Source organism: Ammospiza caudacuta, chromosome 1, assembly GCF_027887145.1.
Source record: "Ammospiza caudacuta isolate bAmmCau1 chromosome 1, bAmmCau1.pri, whole genome shotgun sequence".
NCBI lineage: Eukaryota > Metazoa > Chordata > Aves > Passeriformes > Passerellidae > Ammospiza > Ammospiza caudacuta.
This window is the reverse complement of record NC_080593.1, coordinates 141,913,320-141,932,005: the sequence shown is the minus strand read 5'-3', so window position 1 is coordinate 141,932,005 and position 18,686 is coordinate 141,913,320. Positions and strand designations below refer to the sequence as shown.

Below are 18,686 nucleotides of genomic sequence, written 5' to 3'. Positions count from 1 at the left end.
TGAACTTGGCTGGGCTACTTTAAGAAGTGCTTATTGAAGAAAAAAAAACAGCTTGTTCACATTTCTCTGACTTAGATTGAATGTAAATTCTTGGACCACCCATAAGCAAAACTATAAAATATATCCTTTAGGGGCACCATGAAACTTTGTTGCTGTAGTTCAAAACAGCCACTCTGTTCTTCAGGTTAATATAATGTTGGTATTCTGTATGGCAGCAATAATCTCTTAGGATATAAGTGGGCAGGCAGCATTGGTTTCCATTGGAGGTTGCAAAAAAAAAACTGATTGAAGGATTTGGGGTGTTTTCTTTGCCAGGACAATCTTTTGAAAATAAAGGAAACAGGTAAGCCTTGGGATTTGAGGTGTAGTTGTTTGGAATGCATAGAGCTTTGGGATTTTCTTGACTTTAAAAAAAAAACTTGAAGAAGTTTTATTTAGCTGCAAAACTGCTGATTGGCATGAGATCTGCACTTTCAAAATTAGACTTCTAGGTACTTGATACAGAAAGATTAAAAGATGTAGTTTTAAATCTCAGATTTGAGAGGGAGCAAAGATTACCTGAAAAAAATCCTGGGAAAATCTTAAGACTTTTCATTTAAATGCCTGCAAAATAATGTTGTCAGATCTAATCAGCAGAAGTATATAGTAATCATGTGAGGACAGAGTTTTCAATCAGTTTTTCTCTGACTTGTGATTTGAAAGGTAGGCAAAACTCAGCTTAATTTTTTTTTTCTGACTGCATCAGAAACTTGACCCCAGAAAAGAAAAAGAAGAAATTGCATTTGGTTAAGACCAAATGCTCAGTGAGAGGATTGACCTTTGCAGTATTCAGAGGCTGTATTGCCTGTGACAGAGAAATAATGGGCAATAATTTTTCAGAGTGAATGTTACCTGCTAGGGAAGATTATTAAGTGAAGCAGGGTGGCTCAGTGGAAATGTGCTGGGAGGGAGCCTCCAGGGGTGTCCAGGTTTTGGTTTGTTCAGCTGCTGGCACTGATGTGAAGGGGTTTAAAATGTTCTAATTCTCCTTTTGAATGCCCTTTAGCAACTGCTTGCATGTAAAGACTTGCCATTATATCTGCCTAATAATGGGCTTTTGAAGAAAAGCTCAGACAGAAAGCACAGTTAAATCTTGCTGTTGCTATTTGAGAATTTATTTTCTTTCCATTAGTAAGGGATAGTTGCTAGAATAATATGTACATGCTAGAAGTCAGTTACTGAAACACTAGAAGGAGTAGCATTTTTTTCTATTACAAGGGAGTAGTGTGTTTTAATTAAGTAGAACAAAACTTCAAAGACTGGATTAGTAGGCACACAAGTTAGTGTTGCATGAGGAGGAGAACATTCTATCTCAAAACCTCTAGGTCATCTGAGTAAGTCTTGGAACTGACTTGGTCATTCTCTTCATAGGACACAAAAATAAATGCTTGTATTAAAAAGTCTTAATCCATTCCTTATTTTTGAGTCAAGTTAATAATTTAAAGAAAACATTAAGCTTCCACATTTTTGTTAAGTGGAAGCAGCAGTGGAAAGCCAAATTACATCCATGTGCATGAAGTTTAATTTGTCTGCGACCAAATTATTTTTATGGTAGTATTGAGTAAATTCACTCTTGCTTGTACAAGTTGTACTACTTGCACAACTGTCAGAGGTAGAAAGTTCTTTGTGTTGTATTTTATAATGTGTGGGTGAAAACAATATTGTATACAGAACTGAAAACCATGGACTGGTAGAAGGAAGATGTGCCAAACTGTACCTCCAAGTAACTGCTGTATCTTGAAATTCTTCTAGGGTTATTTTGGTATGCCCTGTAATTAATCACTTTGTTTTCTCTGGAGCACTGTGTCCTTCCCATGTTCTAGAGTTGCTTCCTCTTGATTATTGGACTTAATTCAGCTGTTAGGGTAGACTTTCTTCTGGAAATTCAGCCAATTATTGTGTGCTTCTCAGTGCTAGGAGTGGTATTGCTCTGTTGATTTCCATCTTTACAGTATGTTTTATCTGGCAAAGAATCTTTCTCAGAACTCGTCTCCACCAGACATAGTGTACTAGTAGCACATAAGCCAAAGTTTGTCACAAAAATTATAATGTTTGGGACTCACAGTGTTTCAAATAAATGCATTTTAATTTATTTGTACTCATAAAATGTATTAATAGTTGTAAGGGACTGAAAGTGCAATGGTTTTAATACAGCTGCCTTCTGATTGATTTCCTTCTAATTAGCCCTTTAAATTGGAAACTAAAAGAATAGTGTCATATAACTGTGTTACTGAGACCATGTCTATGCTGTAAGTGTATAAATTAGCCAAACTGAAAAAAAGGTATTGCAATATTCAAGATGACAATTGCAATTAGAGCCAGTGGGAACTTTGTAATTCAAAAAAAAACAGGGCAAACAGCATCCCTGTAGTGTAAAAATCCCCAAATACTAACACTGGGGAGGCTGTGTGCTTCTGATGGTGGATGTCTTTACCTGATGGAGAAAGAGTTATGGTCTTTAGGAATAAGTATTTATGAGGATATGGAATTTTATGTATTTATGAGGATGTGGAATTTTACACATTGCCAGTACTAAAGATAAAGTAGTGGGGGAGGAGGCAGTGAGAGTCCATGAATAACTGAATAAACTCTTAGGCTGTGCTAATCAATTTCAAAATAAGATCAAGGTTGCAGTGAGACCTGTGTGTGGGTAGAGCTCTCTGCCAGTCTGAGATTCCACAGAAAACACTAGCTTTTTTAACTTTCATGTAAAATTAAACTCTTGCTATTTTAATAGCTCAAAGTAAGCATAATGACATAGAAAGCTGTAAGGTTTTTCTTTTATTAGAAGTGTATTACAAGCATGTAAAAAAAGGGTTTTTTATTGTTAATTCCTGAAAGAAACAACATGTTCTAATGTGTGTTTTCAGGGAGCATGGAATCTGAGTTTGGGTTTTGTGTGAGTTCAGTAGCAGATTTGAAGATCCATACTTTTTTATTTAGGGTTGGTTTACTTTTAGTAAAACTTGAGCATGTTCAGGTAACAGAAGAGCCCTTACTTAACACCTTGCAGGTATTGTTGGTTGGATCTGCCTTTTCTGTGACACAGCCTTACTCAAGGTGCAAAAGCAATCTGTACAACTTAAGCCTGTGCTTTACTGATTTTTTTGACTTGACACCACAGCAGTGAAAGTGGAGTTGTCGCTGTAGGCAGAATTTTGGGCAAGAAGTTGGATGTAAACTTGGTCTTTCCAGTAGCTGGGTTTGGATTTATTTTGGCTTGTTGAGGAGTCTTTGAGGCAGAAGTTAAGATGAAGGAATTTTTCCAGCGCTACCTTCTGTGTCCTGGCTCCCTGTTTAGCCTTCTGCTCTGTAGCTGGACTAATGACCTTGCAGTAAATCAGAATCCTGGGCTGCTTTCAAAGCGGCATGGCCAGCAGGGTGGGGGAGGTGATTCTCCCCCTGTACTCCACTCTGCTGAGGCCCCACCTGGAGCACCCTGTCCAGCTCTGGGGCCCCAGCACAGGAAAGGCATGGATGTGTTGGAGCAGCTGCAGAGGAGGGCCACAGAAATGATGGGAGGGATGGAGCACCCCTCCTAGGAGGAGAAATTGAAAAAGTTGGAGTTGTTCAACCTAGGGAGGAAAGGACTCTGGGGAGAGCTTATTGTGGGCCTTCCAAGTATATAAAGGGGGCTTACAGAAAAGATGGGACAGATCTTTTATCAAGACCTGTAGTCACAGAACACATAGTATACTGACCTAAATGAATTATAGTTTGTTCTACAAGCATGAATAACTTTTATCCCTAAAAAGCATTAGTTTTCATCTTTGATTTTTAATACATGCTTATTAATTTTTATTAGAGAAGGTATCAAAACTGTATATTAATCTGCATGGCGTGCTGTATTTCTCCTGTCATCTTGATTCATTGCATTTGTCCACAGATTTATGGTACTGGCTGCATAACACCTGAAAATCTTAAGTTCCACCTGAGAACTTGGTGATTGTCTCTAAAATTTCAATTGAACCCTTTAGTTAATTTTATAAAAATAAGTTATTTTGCTCAATACACTTTGGAAAATATCCAGGTGCCTGCGAATTTTGTGCTTAGTGCCCTGCATTTCAGTGTGGTTTATTGGCTTGAGCTTGGTGCTGCCTTAAGCATGCCTGGGTGGTTTTGGATTTGGAGCTAGTTTGTATCCAGGTGTCCTGGAGCAAACATTTTACTAAGAAAATTGCGCGTAGGTCTAGTTCTAAGTGCTTTGCTGTCCTTCATGAAACCTTTTCTCTCTCCTGCAGTTGTGTTGTAAATGTAAAATTATTTTACATTTACAAATGTTCCCCTTCTGGATGAAGTCCATAACAATGTGGTTTGTATTTAAATAAAAGGCATCTTTGCTAGAGTCCAAGAGAAAATCCTGTTGAAATTTGTTTACTTTACAATGAGCATCATCTAGAGTGGATGTACAAATTCTATTCGTTCCTGATGTTTAGAAGTGAGATTGTTCATCTGGAACTAATAGCAAGGGTTATAAATATAAATAGTAAGTTTGTAATGCTGTGTTTTGGTATGTCAGCTTTGCTGAAGGTACAAAGCATTAATTATAAAAGTGTTTTAAACACATCAAATTACACTGTTAAACTAGTTGCTGGGAGCACTTGGGAAATTCGCTTAAGCACTTTTTTTTTTCTAAACAATGTGTGTATGTAAATGTGAAAATACAGAGTTACCACAAGCTTTTCAATTCTTTGAAGATCATGCACAGTCATCCACAAAAAATGCTAAATATAGCTCTTAACTTTCTAAACTGAAATTTTCTACATGAGTCTTAAAATAAGTGTATATATGACAAGGAATAACTATTTCTTTTTTTAAAATTTAAGTCTAGAGCTCCTTCTGAATGTGGTGCCAGAATTCCTCAGGCTGAAGGATCACTAAGAGCTTCAATGATGAACAGTGTGGACAGATGGAAACACTATTAATCTATTTCATGTTATGGGTAACCTCCCTGATTATTTGTTACTATGTTACCTTTCCTCAGATTGTTAAACTGGCTGTTTATAGAATGCTTCCAAAAAACCTTCAGAGAAGAACTCTGATGCAGAGGCTACACCTGTTCCCCGAAGATGTGAGTAGCCATGCAGTTACATTTTCATCCTTGTGCTGTATAGAGGTGAAGAGGGAGTGTTTACAATAGCACCCGTGTCATAAGCAAGTAAATGAAAAGAAAAATCCCACTTCTTTTTTATATATAGATATATTTATATGTAGTTGGGGTGTTTTCCATATTATTTCACAGAGATTCAAGATGTATGAGATTGGTGTATTTAAGTCAAACACTTATCATGAAGAATGCAGTACTATTGACAAATTTTGGTCTGGCTTTGTGGGCAGGGGTGTTGTTTGTAAAACATTCATGTAGTTAAGACTATTCTCCCCTGTCTCAGGTTATTCCAGAAGATATAGAGAAGAACCTTCTACAAGAGATTCCTCAGCCACGTGCAGTCCCCAAGAGGTTGGATGAATATACACCAGAAGAAATTGCTGCCTTTCCGAAGGTTTGGACTCCGTAAGTATCTTACATTTTTTAAGAGGACACATTGACTGAATATGTATTATATAGGCTCCCACATTATTACTAAGAAAAAGTAGTCATTCTTCTCTTTAGGAAATTTTTTTTTGAGAGATGAGGTCAGTAAAGCAAAGAGCAATGGTTGCTAAAATTTTCTATTTCTGGTTTGGTTTTTTTTTTTATAAGAACAGTTTTACTTAAAATGTTATGTTTTCAACTCCCTGCTTCATCAAAATGAAGAAAGTAAAAAACCTTCATTACCTGGTTTGAGTTGGATGTGCTCTATAATGCATAACTGTTAGCCATAGCCAAAGGAAATGCCACTCAGGTCTGTAAACTTTCAAAAGCTTATTAAAAATCACTTCCTCACCTCAGATAATACTAAAATATGTCTGCATCCATTCTGTGTAATGGAAGCACCTCTGTGTTACAGTGTCTGTTCAAAGGAACAGAATCCAGCAAATACATTGCACCTTTTTCTGAGCTGAAACGGGGAGATCAGTTTTGACTTCTAACCTATGTCAGTGGTAAAACTTGGTGTATTTGCTTTTATCCTCAATACTGAATGGAGCTGAAATTCCTGAGACCTCCTGGTTTCTATGAGATTTCTGTGGATTAGCCCTGAAGAAGTTTAGATTCTGCACCATTGACCAGAATTCTGCAGTACACTACAGTAAAGCTGATAAGCCTGTTCCTGTTATATGGTGTACTATAGTCTTCTGTAACTGTCTTTAGTATGAAAACTGATACAGGTTCTCCACAATAATTTAGCTTGAATGAGGAGCTGGCACTTAGTTTTAGCTCACTAATTGGGAATGTCTGTATTGTCAAAGGAAATAGAGTTGTGCTGACATAGCTTTTAAAATGCATTTCTTTGTCCCCACACACTACCATAGTTCATCTTCTTAGGACTGGGCCACCTTAACTGTGTTGATTTGCAGGTGTGTGTGGCAGAGGACAGATGAACTTGATGCCATCTAATTTAGTCATTGCTGTCAAACTAAGTTTTGTAATATCTTCATGTCAGCATATTAACTTTGGGGAAAATCTGCAGGTAAGAACACTCCTGCAGTTAGAATTCCCCTCCCATAATTTCTTGGAACAATCCCTCTGGAGGAATCCAAACCACAGAGAAAATAAGCATCCTCTTTTTTGTATCTTTCTGTCCTCTGTAGTCTCATCTGGATTGATTGCTGGTAACTGCACTCTGTATATACAATCTTACTCCTTGCAAATTATGGGGGCTGGGGAGTGCAACTGCCTTGGAAATCATCTAGCAGATTTGGAGGCTTTCAGCTCAGTGCTTCTCCTGTGGGAGAGCTAGGGAGCTCAAGTGGGTATTATGGTGAGAAAAACCAGGGAATAGGTGGGCCTGAGAGGAACAGAATACTGGGTGTAAAATGAGTGAGAGAATGTTAAAGAAACATGGAGGTGGTGGGGTAGGGAAAAACAAATGGGAGTTTGGGAGAATTTTAATGCTCTTGAGTGTAGAGACTGGGGCAGAAGTTTCCCTTCAACCAACTTCTCCATCTAGAGCCACATTTAAAGGCTTGGAGACACACCTAACCCTTGCTGTGTCAGACTTTTGTCCCACCTGCTTTTATGCTCCCAGGAGCTGGTAAGATCTAGCAGAGGGAGAAGAATGAAGATGGTTATCTTCCATCTCTCTGCTAACTGCGGGGCTCATCACTGGTGTGATTTTGGCTTCTTGTCCTGGCCTGCAACCAGGCCATTGTTGGTGTCACATAAATTTTAATTTAACCTTCAGCTCAATTTTTTACCAGTTTTGACCTTGGGAAGAGTTTCCAATATGAAGTAATGGGAAAAATAGTAATGTTTTTCCTGTCTGAATGAGAAAGTGTATTTTGATTCTCTGGCATTCAGATTCTTCCTGCCTTATGTGACTTTTGGTTTTAATTATTATTTATCTTCCATGAAGTTTTGAGCCTGGTGACCAACCTAATTACCAAAGAGAAGACGCTCAAAATGAAATGAAATATCTCTGAGAGTGATTAGAAAAGGGAGGAGTGAGAGGGAGGCAGGGTTAATGGTTCAGCTTCTTTCTACAGAAAAAAAATAGTTGATATTAGCCCTTTAAGATACCTGTATGCTTTAAGGGAAAAGATCAAATGAAAAGCAGAGCTTAATTAAAGGTATTTAAGTCTGTAAATACAGATTGTAAGTCTATAAATACAGATAAACACAATTATGAGTAAAAAATTAATCTTTGAGGTTTTACATTAAAACTTATACTCAAGAAATGTACCTTACTGTATATAAGCCAGACATAGGATAGATAATAGGGAATGAATGTAAATAGCTGAATTTATGTGAAAATTTACGAATATTGGGGGGAAAATACCCTTTTTCTTTTTAATTTGAAATAATAATGTAAATTTTCATTTGGAATGTGAAGAATGTGCTCAGTGCTGCTAATGTTATTGGAAATTTTTGCTATATTTTGTGTTAAAATGTCTTGCTAGAGAGGGTTCTTTAAAGGCTGTTGTGCTGGTAGTTGGAGACTGACCCACCACAGAGAAAGACACAGTGTGCAAGTGGGACACTAAAATAGAGAAATAGTTTTAAGGAAATTGCAGGTGTGGAAACCCAGCACATCGTTAGGTTTTCAGTAGTAAGCATTCCCATCACCTCTCCTTCCACCACGACAGGACATCAAGAGGGATCCTGCTCCATGAAAGGGGAGAATTCAAAGTCTGGATATTCCTGGTCAGAGAAGCTTTCCTTGAGCATTCTTTCCTTTTATTCCTAATTGGAGCCAACTGGCTTTCCAACTTGTGCAGAGGTTCTGACTTAGATCCTCCGTGGAGAGGTCTGAAGTAAGTGGGACAGAAAACCATGTAGATACAGGAAAGTAAATTATGTCTGTTCCAGACATATTTCAAGGTGAAAAAGATCAAAAACAAGTTCATTTGACAGAGTTTGATCTTGTACTGTGAATGAAACTTTTATTTCAAATGTGTTTGAAATTTCAGATTGTATGTCTTTTAAATGAGTTTTAAACAGAAATCATCACAGAATTCACCAAGTACATATGACTAAGCAAACAATTCTGTTCCTTGAAAGCAAGGATACATCAGATTCATGGGCACATTTTCCTGTTATATACCATTTGAAAGTTGTTTAACTGTCTGGGTATATATGTGTTTTGAGACAATTTTAAAGGCAGGAAATTGTACTTCAAAAGTATTTAAATAAGAATGTTACCAGAAACAGCAGCCCTGTGTTGTTCCAGTGAGATGGATGCATTCCTGGGAGTTTCCCTTAAGAAAGCAGAGCTGTCTGATTGCATAGAGTGTGCTTGGGCTGGTGCTGGTGTGCAGACTGAGTGCCTGGTCCACTGCCAGCCCTCCTAGGAGCTCCCCTCGGGCCAGACAGCTGCTTGCTTGGCCTTGGGGGAACAAGTTCTTCCACACTTCTGAAGTTTTCAAAACTTGATATATTGTAAACTCTGCAAATTGCTTTTTGAAAACCAAACACTTTCTTAATGTTTATATTTCTGAGTAACTTTCCTGATTTCTGCCCCCATCTGTACATCCTGCTTTGAGGCAGGGAGTTGCAGAGCCTGGTCTGAAGCCATGGTTTTGTTCAGCCAAGCAGCATGGCTTAGGCAGGGTCCCAGTACTGACACTGCTTGTCATCTCCATGCCATGGCACACAGATTCCTGGAAGTTCATCAGCAGCACTCTGTGGCTTTGAAAGCAGAAAATCACAGTGTTCTCAGACAGAAGTTTGTAGGTGGTGAAACACAAGCATATTGGATGCCTGTGAACTGCAGATGGCTCTGATAATCCTCTTACATATTCTGCCACTCCAGTTCCTCCCCAGTTTTGCCTTGCCAGGCTCAAGCAACCAGAAGCCACCTGTGATGTTCCCAGGCACTGGGAACAAATGGGCACTGGTAAACAGAAAAGCTTTTGGGTTAAAAATTCTTTCAGCCACCACTTCCTTTTCTGTTTTCTTAGAAAAACTGCAGCAGTAATTATCTTGCACTATTCTACAATTTCTAGCGCAAGTTTCTGGTTTTAGTTACATGCATTATTTCTGCAATGTAGTAATTGAGCAGAAAAAGAAGCCAGAGATATCCTGATTATGTGCCTGAAAGGATGTTCTAAACAGTACTTTTATATGTGCAAGGTGCTAACAGGTTTTATTAGGATTTTTGTCTCTTAATTTCTTCTGATAACTTCATGAGGAGCAGACACCAAAAGACACTCCACATTATATTGCATAGAGAAATTACCTTTGGAGTATTCCCAGCGATTTGCTGTGTTACAAATTATAACTTGCAGTTTTTACTAAGTTTATAATGTTTTTTTTCTCCCTACAATGACGTATGAGGTAAAATAAAGGAAAAGAGTGATCACTCTAGTTACCCTGAGAAGAGCAGAGGGAAAGCCATAAAGCCATCTCTAAAGATGGTGAGGTCTTGAGCCATTTTTGTAAGAACCATCTCAAGTTTATTTATTAGCCTTTAAAAATTTGGTACCAAATTAAATTTCTCCAGTCATTTTCTTAGAGTGTGTCATTTTCTTAGAGTGTGTCTGCAGCTTCTTAGGATTTGTATTGTGTTTTATATTATGCCTCACTAGGTAATATTTGGTTTTTATCTTGGGCTAAGTATTCCCCCTCCAACTTGAGTGCTCATCTTCTCTCACAAAGCAGGCCTAGCATGTAGCAGTGTTGAGAGAAGACTTGGCCCACACAAACTTCTGTAAAAGACTGCAGCCAGTCTTACTTTTTCCTAAAAAACAAACTGTATAAACTAGGAAAAAGCTATCCTGCCAATCCAGCCCAGTTCTGTTCCAATGTACTCTTTGAGGAGTCCCTCTGGCAGTTCATTTTCTGTGGCCTTTTTGCCTCTTGGTAGAAATTACATGAACTAACTGGAGATCATTAATCCCCAATCAAATCTAGTAACTATCACTGGTAAATTTTGGGGTTTTTTTATTAGTGAGGGTATAAAATGTCTCAGAATTTTGTGTAGCAGATTTGTGTTCATTTAAGAGGAGATTTGGAGGTAAGCAAGTCCCACATTTCAGACTACCAGAACTGGATCTAAATTCCTGTGCAAAAAGCCACACAGGTACTTAAGAAGAAAATTGCTCTCCTCTTCATTAGGTTTTAGCTGCAGGCAGCACCTGGACACTAATCAAGAAGGGTCAGTAACTCAGTCATCTTAAAAATCCAGTGCATCCATGTTCAGATTGTTTAGCCTATTGAACTCAATTACTGGCTTTTCTCTGGCATGCCTAAAACAGATCAGTGCTCCTGATTCTCATACTCTTTACCTGGGGGCAGCTTAGGTTGTTTCTAAAACAAGAGTTGAAGGTAAGAGATAACAAATGGGTAACTGGGCCCTTTTATTTGTACTTTCTGAAGAGGCTCACAAAAATAAAGTTCCAAAGCTACTTTCCCTTTCCCTTAAAACCTGTTTATCTCATATGTGAGAATAGAAACTAAATCAATGGAAATTTGACAAGGAGTAGGAGAATGGTTGTATATGATACTGTTGAACTGCTTGCCCAGATGAAATTAGAGTTAGATTAATTTTTAATCACTTTTATAAATGTCTAGATTTCCTTTTTTCACTTCTGTGGCTGACAGTAAGTCTGGAAAATATTTCACTATTCCTTCACCCACTTCTCTGTTTATTTGAAGAATAACGTAATTCTTTGTCCAAAGCCGAGTGTACAGTGCTGCTCTGTATGCAGCCCTATAGTTTTTAGCAGAATGTATCACTAAAAAAGTAACCTTCTGTTTTCAAAAAGCATCATCCTAACAAGATGAAGCTTACAAGTATATTCCATTGATTTATCTTTAATATTTTTGCAGACAGAATTCATATAAGCAAGGCCAAATTCAGGGAATTACAGTAAGTTTAAAGAAGCTTAGATCAATTTTTCTTAACTGAGGTTGTAACTACTTTATTTTAAATTTTAATAAGCCATTCTTCATTTCACTCAGAGTACCAAAATGCATATCAGATAACTTGATTTAAGGACCATTTTTAAAAATTACAACAAGTGCTACTTTTATGCAGAAAAAAGCAAACAAGTTGCACCTGAAAACCACAAAATATACATCTTAAGTTTTGTTTCTGCATAAAAGGATAAGTCACTATAGCTGCACTGTCATAGCAGTATCACCTTTTGTTACTCTTGTTACAAAATGCAGCTTCTGTTACTGTTGTTTGTTCTCCAGGCAAAATAAGTTATACTTGTAGAAGTGCTTTTTAGGCAAGACAACAGTCTGCATGAGAACAACACTAACATGGAAACAGTAATTGTGCTCCAAGCAGAGGAATTGAGGGTTGATAATAGGCCACAGTGTGAATTGGAAATTTAGTGATAGTTGAAATATCATTAGCTATTTCACTGATGATTTTACCAGAGGCATAGAGCTAGCATGGGATAATAGGTGCACCTTGAGTAAGAAGAATGATTCTTGATTCTTCTCCCCCCCACCACCCCAGCACCAAACTGTTGGTGTTTGAGTATAACCACATAATGTGGTTTTCCAGGGAATGATAGCAATGTCTGATCCTTGAGTTTTGATTTACTAGTGTGGTTAGTGAAAAAGATGAAATGTGTTCAGAAATCCCCTCTAGCTATAGTCCCCTTACCTAATAGCATTGACTTTGGCACAACTTGCAGTGTTCCTGAAAAATACATACATTCCTCTTGTTTCAGAATTTACAGTAAATTTTGTCTGTGTGTTGAAGTTTTTCTATTAAAAAAAAACTTCAATACTCAAAATTTTATAGTTTATTAATAAAATAACTTTAAAATATGTGCCAGATAGACAACAGATTTCATGTTGTGTGTATTGTGTGCTAATTTTAAACAAAACCAAATTATTTGGAACCTTTTGTTTTAAGAAAAGGCTAAAAGCCACCTATTGCCCTTAATAAGCAGATATGAAAGATGAGCCATAGAACCATTCTGTGTAAGCAGACTTCTGTCATCAGTTAGCAATAATTCCACATTCCTGTGATGGTGATTTCCAGAATTATGGAGAAGAGCATCACAGTAATGCAGATTGAGTGTGCCTGCCAGCAGAGAGTAATGGGTTCAGAGTGGCTGAGGGCTAGTAACTGGGATGATCAGCCCACAAAATCTTTTCACTAATTGGTCTTCCCCAATCTGTCATCCATTCAAAACAGTGTTGTTTATAAACTCCCCTAAATGAGACCTTTATGAGCTAGTGGATATTGTTAAATACTTTAAAAATTAGGGTAGGTTAGAAGTGCTTTAATACCAATTATTTCTTTGTTCTAATTTTTCAGCCAAGTTTGGAGAGATTTTATCCTTGTTGTTTCTTAAAATTCTTGAAACTTGTATAAGAAAGTCAGGGAGAACTGTAAAACTACACAGTCATGCTGAAGTCTCCTTCAGCTTTTTGAGGAACACTACACTGTTCAGGAAACAGGATGGGGAAAAGGGGAAAAAAGGCTGCTGGATAAAAAAGCTAACATAGCAGCCACAGACCTAAAACCCTCTGGGGTGAGTTACTCTTAAGACATATTGATAACTGTGAGTTAAGACCAATACTTTTTTGGTTTTGTTTTTGATAAATAACCTATGCAAATGGGAATCCTACCACACATTTAATTTTTCAGGTCATACAAAGTGTTGTACAGACTGTGAGTAGAAGAGATGGATGTGCCTTTCCTACATGATGGTTATTCATTTTAAGGGGGTTTTCATGCATCTGGTGTGCTTTCTCTCATTCATGGAAGCACTAAAATCTTAACAGAATTCTAAGCATATACTCTTCAAATTTTACTCTTGTACCACGTCTCTCATCTCAGTCACTGTGTTAACCTGTGGCATTAGTTAGCCTCAAGGCACCAACCTTTTGCAGTGCTGATGCAAAATGTTTTCTGAACACTCCTTATTACTGCTGCTGAGAGTGCAGAAATTCCAGGGAACTCTGGGTCATGTGCTCCAATGATTGCCCACAGGTGAAGAGAAAATTGCAATTTGAGACAGAGCTTCCTCAGCAGAGGCAGGTTTGAAACCATTAGCAGTCATTAACACAGGCTTGCAAGCACACAAATGACTGCAACAATTCCATGAGATTTGACTTCATAAAACTTGTTTTGAAAAGTCCTAGACAATGCAGTGTAACAGCAAAGGCCTGTGAGTAGGGATTGTGGAGAGATGGCTATCCAGGGTTTTTGAGCTTGAAAGAAGATAAGGTCATGTTATCAATGCTGTTTATTAGCAGCATGCAATAGAAGAATCTAGGGAGATGTGACACTTCTTTTGGAAGAAGGAAGGGCAATGTTGACTACAAATTATATTGTAATAGCTAATCCCAGTGCATTTAGAAGTTCTAAGAAACAAAGTCATTTGGATTAAAATACATAGTTTTGAAGAGGTATTCTGAGTAATTAAAAGTGAAGAGATTTATTTTTTAAATATCGTCTACATTGTAAAATAACTGCTGTATGTCTAGAATAGACAGTATATATAACTCTGCTGCCGTACCTTTATTATTTCTTTGAGGTTAGTAATGCTAACCTGTCTGCTCTAAGATGCTACAAGGTTTTAGCTTGTTTGCCTAGAAATAAGATGGTGAAGTTGTCCTGTATATTTTTGAAATCAAGTTAGTTGTACTATAACACAGACTAGTGATTACTTAGATTTGGCCTTCATAGAGTAACACACACCCCCCTTATTTTATTTTTTCTGAGGCTGTTTTACCTCCACAAAGCATTGCTAGGCAAAGGGAAACATCAGTGCTGGAATGTGCTGACAAGAATTTAATAAAGATGGAGCTGTGCAGCAAGTCTATTCAGAACTGATTGAAATAAATATTCACTCCAGGAGTTGAGAGTTGAACACATTAAACTATTGCAGAGGGTCTCTGTCCTGTCCTTCCCCACAGGAAAAATACCCTTGAAAGAGGATATTTCACATCACACTGAAAAAGAATATTGAATGTGCTGTAAAGTGGGGGGTCCCATGATAGTTGCAGATGTGCAAGTAGGTCTTTTTGTGCTGATAGTTTCTGTTTGCCATCTGAGATGTTCAAAGGCTGAGGTCATAGCTTAGTGAGCATTTTTTCTGGCAATAGGGCTCAGTTTTAAGAATAATCCATCAATTTTCCTGCCTCTCCATTCTGCTTGTGTGGCAACAGAATGGAGAATCAGAGAACTGACCTAGGTTAAAGAAAACCTTGTTTTATGCAGCTGCACAACGGGGTGTGTGTATGCTGGAGTTGGTTGGAGTTGCTAGGAATCACATGTGTGTTCACCAAATTTCAGTATTAATTAATGACACAGATGCCAGCACTACACTCTGCAGTGCTTTTCAAAACATAACTGTAACTCCAAAATCTGCAGAGACACTGAAGAGAGAACTTACAATGGCAAGTTTTTGCCCAAGGACACAAGCCTCTTCAAGTCATCTTTAAAGTCCATAAAGAAGGGCAGAACTTCTTCATGTTCTAGGGTTTAGTTTGACCTCAGTCTTATTTCATGAAGTGGAGTACAGAGCAAAGAAGTTACTGTTTTCCTCTAAATGAGAAAACTCTCACAGTCCATTGTTTTTTTTCAACACTGCAGAGTGTAGGGCTGGCATCATTATCAAAAGACAACATTTATATGAAATACATTAATTCTGCCGAGTTTGGGGAATTCTCTACCAGTTACAGAGGGGACCACTAAGACCTTTTTGTTTTCCATCACAAAGGCTGATCCTAGAAGCTGGACAAAGGTGCAGGTTTATCTGTTCTGTAACTTTCAGTGGCTGTGAATTGTCAGCATTTTACATCAGCTGTATTTCTCTTTTGATAGCTGTGAATATGGATAAAAATTGGGAAAATTTATGGAATCACAGAATTGTGAGGTTTGGCAGGGACCTATGGTGGTGATCCAGTCCAACCCTCCTGCCAAGGCAGGTCCCCTAGAGCAGGTTACAAGGGAATGCATCCAGGTGGGTTTTGAGTGTCTTCAGAGAGAATCCATGATCTCCCTGGGCAGCTTTAACAGATTGAAAAGCTGTAATCAGAGTTCAGGACCAGCTCTTCAGTGCCTCTTGCTCAGTGGTAAATTATTTGTTGAGAGAAGCACTGAGAGGCCTCCTGTAACAAATGAGTTACTGATTTAATTTGCTGAGTATTTTGCTTAGAACTCACAGAACTGTCTTAACACTTTTTATGTGGAGTATAAAAATGTTAGTGAGACAAATATTTTTTACATATTTTGGTGGCAGACATCTGCTGCACAGACTAATATTGCATATTTTCAGTGAACCCATAATAGTTTGTGTTTCAGCATAGATTGCAGAGACATTGGTTCCCACATTCCCCCATTTCCCTTTGTCTTGGAGTCTCCTGTCACTATACAGCAAAGCTTTTTTTTCCCAAGAAGGTTACTTTAAAAATAAAAAGCAGAGGAGAAGCAGCTATGTGAAGTCTTGCCTTTGGGTGAATTTCTGAACTGTCTGTTCTAGGAGATAGCATTTCCTTTGTTTCGAGAGCATAAACTCTGGCCTTTGCTGAGGAAAGGCAAAAGCACTGCCATCAAAGAAGAAAACTCTCACATGGATTTGTGTCACTTATCAATGAGCAGTTACCCATTGATGCTCACAAGTGGCTCATAATTCTCTCTGAGTAGACAGCATTTTTGTGGCTTCATATTCTTCATCTGACAAAATGCCTATAACACTCCTGCCAAAGGCAGTGTTTTCCAAGGCTTAGCTTTCCTGGTGCCAAGAATTCTTCAAAAGCAGTCCAAAAGCCAAGTACTAGTGGGCATAAAAAGCCTACTGTGGCAATAGAAAAGGCTTTAAAAATTTTTGTATTTGTTCACCCAAGTGTTTCAGTGTGGAAAATCCTGTCTTTAAGCTTCATTAACTTCAGAAGACTGCAAACTAAGAGTCCAGTGTTTGATGCATTTTTATACATTTAAATTTTAAGACAATAAGCATTAAAATTGAAATGCAGATTACAAGCAAGCAAGAAAAAAGATTTTCACTCCAGAACAAAGTGCTGTGAGACCTGTAGTTCTGCAGCACTCCAGCATAACCCTAGATGGAACTTTTAAGGGAGCCATTCATAGAAAAATGCAAAATCCTTTGAGCAATGTACAAGAGAATGGATTGGTCTCTCTAAAGACAGAGTAATAACTATAAGCTGCAAGACAAAGATGTCTTTGCCATGCTGTGTTGCCTGAAATCTTCCATCACTGTCCACCTGTCCAGGATGGATGTAGTGATAAAACTTCTAAGTCACTGCTGAGAATTTTTCAACATCCCATACTCCTACCACTCTACAAACAGTTTGATATAATGAAATACCTATTCTGGCATGCAGTGAGATCTGAGTAACAAAATGTGGAATGGCAGAGAGGCTGGAGCCAGAGGATGTTTAAGGTCCCTTCTGACCCAAAGCATTCTCTGATTCTATGAATATCTCCAAGTACTGAAGTCTGGGATTCTAGGAAATGTGATTTGGCTTCCCAGCACACACCAACCATCAAACAAGTCCAGCATTAAGCAAGTATGTAAACAGCATATATGGTGCTTGCAGCAGTTCTGTCATGCACAAAAGATACAAGTCCAAATATTAATACAGAATATGCTGTTTAAATGGGGCACAGAGCAGCTTTGTGATTCATCACAGTATGAACACTAGCTCTTCTTTATAGTTGTTCTGTAAAATTCACACAGTTTTATATGCTACTCTTGAAATAACACAAACTGAATTCCAGACTTGCTTCATGTGAGAACCTATGGGCTCATACAAGAGTTGTGTGGATGATTTCACTTTGCAGTGCTATTGCTTGGCAAAATCTGAAACTGCAACATAGGACTAAACAAGTATTGGATTTCTGTGAGGCATCTCAGCAGCCATTTGAACTCTCAGTCTTTAAAGTAAGCTGTCTGCTTCCATTGCTGTCTGCTTTTCATTTCCATTATTGAGCTGAATTACAGATAAAATGTACCGCCTTTGGAAATTCAACATGGTGACTCTAGTGGTTTGCAGGTTATCCTGTATACCAGAATTTTTCATTCAACTTCATGGCAAATCTCGCCTGTATTCCTTTAGATGTCTCTAAAACCTTTGTTAATACCTGTCTTGTTGAGTCCTGTGAATTCCCCAAGCTGCTTTGATTCTCAGATGAGAGGAGCAGTGAGGAGCATTGTGTTCCTGCAGGCTGCAGCTCTGTGTGGGATGGGGACTGTGAGGGGTGGCTGCTCCATGCTGGGCAAACATCAGGTGTGTCCTGGGCACCTCAGAGACCCTGACCTGCACTGGGTGACACCAGGCCTGTCCTGGGCACCTCAGAGACCCTGACCTGCACTGGGTGACACCAGGCCTGTCCTGGGCACCTCAGGGACCCTGACCTGCACTGGGTGACACCAGGCCTGTCCTGGGCACCTCAGGGACCCTGACCTGTGCTGGGAGTTTGGGAGTGACTGGGCAGAGTCCAGGATGTGCAGCTTCTCTGTAGGACATGGTAGGGACGTGGATGTGCATCCAGTCCGCAAACTCAGCATTTTAAAAGCCATAAGCTGCTCTGAGCTGTGCAGTTTCAGGCAGAATGTGGTTCCTGCAGCCTGTGGATGAATGGCAGGCAGGCAGGAAGAGAGATGTGCCTGAATAGGAGATCACAGAGGGTTGCAAACAGCAGTCAGCTTCTATCTGAATGTTTTCCACATCTGTCATCCAAGCAAAGGGGATTGCAGAACTTCTAAGATTCAAGTTAGGGGTTTTTTTAAATCATTGGTTTTAACTATTTTAGTAGTGTTGTGTTGGACTTTGCTGTTAAGTAAAACTTGCCAACTTATCCATGGATTATTCAGTTGTTAAAAGTGGAGCCAAATCAGTGTCTGTGTTTAAAGCCCTGTGAGACTGCATTCAGTTCAAGGTGCTTTTTTTTTTGCTTAGGAAAGTAGGAGTGACCAACTAGTCCTGATGTCTGTAAATTCTTAGAGATCTTAGTAAATATCTTTAATTTGTTCTGTCTTGTTTGTGTAATCCATAAAATATTCTGAGTCAAAAAAAACTTCACCAGAGTGAGGAAATAAAACTAGATGAGGCTGCTACTACAGCCTTAAAGCAAAACCACTGCAGTGAACATGCATTTCTTAAAATACTT

General features: G+C 38.5%; 1 protein-coding gene across 2 annotated transcripts in view; it reads left to right on the top strand.

Annotated features, from left to right (window-relative positions):
- MRPL13 (mitochondrial ribosomal protein L13) overlaps positions 1-18,686 on the top strand; it is a 30,564-nt gene that overhangs the window by 8,570 nt on the left and 3,308 nt on the right. The window contains exons 5-6 of one of the 2 annotated variants that reach the window (XM_058819574.1): positions 5,024-5,110; positions 5,430-5,551. In XM_058819574.1, the coding sequence (XP_058675557.1) occupies positions 5,024-5,110; positions 5,430-5,551 (209 nt within the window). Of the gene's footprint in view, positions 1-5,023; positions 5,111-5,429; positions 5,556-18,686 lie in introns of those variants that run through there. The other variant, XM_058819581.1, reaches the window with a different exon arrangement.